The sequence below is a fragment of the Cenococcum geophilum genome (genome assembly GCF_001692895.1).
Source record: "Cenococcum geophilum 1.58 unplaced genomic scaffold K441scaffold_78, whole genome shotgun sequence".
Lineage (NCBI taxonomy): Eukaryota > Fungi > Ascomycota > Dothideomycetes > Gloniales > Gloniaceae > Cenococcum > Cenococcum geophilum.
In genome coordinates, this window is record NW_027137636.1 from 743850 (window position 1) to 746000 (window position 2151).

The 2151-nt window shown below is 43.0% G+C and overlaps 1 protein-coding gene across 1 annotated transcript; it reads right to left on the reverse strand.

Annotated features, from left to right (window-relative positions):
* Positions 1 to 315: 315 nt before the first annotated feature.
* Positions 316 to 1764, reverse strand: K441DRAFT_709141 (uncharacterized protein; the record flags this gene model as incomplete). Its single annotated transcript, XM_067653831.1, has 6 exons — positions 316 to 494; positions 554 to 695; positions 902 to 1009; positions 1137 to 1140; positions 1359 to 1438; positions 1540 to 1764. 6 exons carry the CDS (start codon positions 1762 to 1764, stop codon positions 316 to 318), a joined length of 738 nt encoding a protein of 245 aa, XP_067497403.1.
* Between the last annotated feature and the right edge of the window lie 387 nt (positions 1765 to 2151).

Consider the following 2151-nt stretch of genomic DNA (forward strand, 5'->3'; position numbering starts at 1 on the left):
GAGCTACCTCTAGAAACCGATCTTTTTGTATAGTATTAATAAATTAACTAATTTGGGTGAGAGTTCGTGCATACAAGAGCTGGGACCTAGGGGTGGCTTAATCGGGTGGCTGGCTCGTTGGGGTAGCTGTTACGTTAGTGTATACGTATTTATAGCCTTGTTCTAGCTATGTATGTATTAATGGTCTATCTTTAGGACACAACTGGCGGAGAAGACTAGTTAGATGAAAGGTTCCACGAATGTAATAACATTGGGCATTTAGAGAACAAATGCTAGAGTAATGGCAGCTGGACCTAGCCATGCCTTCTATTTAACTTAGTCGTTAAGCCACGGATCCTTAAGCAATTGTTTGGCCGTCTGTCTGTCCTCTAGCCGCCATTGCAACATCTTTCTCATAAACTTGATAAATATCTCCTTATTCTTCCCCTTAAGATATTCTTCCGACTTCTCTAGGCTCGTATCTTTCGGGATCCCCACGTCCGCTTTCCATTGTCCTGTTATAGCGTGAGAAAACTAGTGTATAATTGCATCGCAGAGCAGTTATCAAATGTACCGTCCTCTGTGAAAAATTCCGGGCTTTGTGTGCCGCGTTTAATTAAATTAAGTGGTGGTGGTCCTAGCAAGCCAATCACTTTAGAAAGATGGGTATGAGTTGCGTATTGCTTATATCCAAGGTTATATCCATGGAATAGGTGCTTGCCTTTGAACAAATCCCAGACCTAGTCGTTGATGATTAGCGAGTTTAGGCGTTTAGTAACTCCGGAGTAGTAAAGACCGAATGTACTATATAACCCACATTCTAGATATCGGTGGGGTAACTCCATTCAGCCTTAAGCATTACTTCTGGTGACCTATACACATTGGGCTATGTGTTGTGATTTCTCTTCTTATCTCCACTAACAGCAGACCCGAAGTCGCTGAGAACAGCAGCGCCGAATTTCTTTGGAAGCTCGAAACGTCGTGACGCATATATTGGTGCATCATTAACAAACTTTCGCGGTAAAGGATGCTAAAGTTCCGCATTAGTGAAGGCATCAAGAATTAACTTATCGGCTATCTCTTGAAGAATGTTGTCTCCTTTGACGTCTAGCAATCTACAGGTCAGCGTTTACGATTGTCAAGTATTAAAAGCTTACATACCTGTGTGGATAAGCTTACATTCTATATGCAAGTAGTCAAGTGCAAGGAAAACTTGTATAAGACCTGCCCTTAGAAGCTCTTCTGTAAATCAATGTGCAGGATTTCGATAAAGGAGGTCACTAAAGGATTCCCACATGGGTTTCTAAACAAGGCATTGGTGATCCCCACCGGAGCGATGTATGGTGAAAATATCTAAGGCTGTCCTAACGTGGGCATACCCTGGATAAGACGAGTCGCCCTTACTCAACTGCTTATATATTTCAAACTCTTCTTTATTATCTTCATCGCGTGTATAGACCTTTAAGGTCACGTGTTGATGCGCTCCAAATTTGTTAGTTAAGCCTTTGTAGTTCTAGCTGGAAAAAGGAAGACTAATTGAAGGTCGCGGGTAAGCTATACTGTGGATGTCACGCCAAATCCTAGCTTGCCAATGACCTGGTACTTCGAATCAAATACTTCCCCTATGTTCACTAGATAATATCGTCCCAACTTGAATTCTTCGAATCGCTCCTTATCAAGAATTTCTGAGGGTGCAAAGACCTTAAAGCCGGTAGTAAGAAATCGCAAGGGCGGAGAAGGAGCCCTTTGAAGGATACTCTTCCCCCATTTCAGCAAGCCAGCCATTAAGATGGCAGAAACGATCAGATGGGTCTTTTCAACGAAATCAACTCCTAGAACCTGTGACTTTAATGAGGGAGGACAGCCAAGGATGTAGAACGCGCATCTATCCACGCTAAGCCCTTTTGGATTCATCCTTGCGCAAGAGCTTCGCCGCACTCCAAACGCCTAGACATCAGGATACAGCTATTCACAGACGTGTTTAAGAAGAACTAGGTCGTCTCATCAAGGATAGGTAGCTACTACAGCTGCAGTGGCGATTGGTCCGTTATGTATCATTATATTCAGTCCTTCTCAGCCTCACGTTCATCTCAACATGTTAAACTCCTCTAGAACTTAACAAGAAAGCGGCTGTCTTCGGTATGCCCAGCTCAAAATGTCTTAAAAGCATCC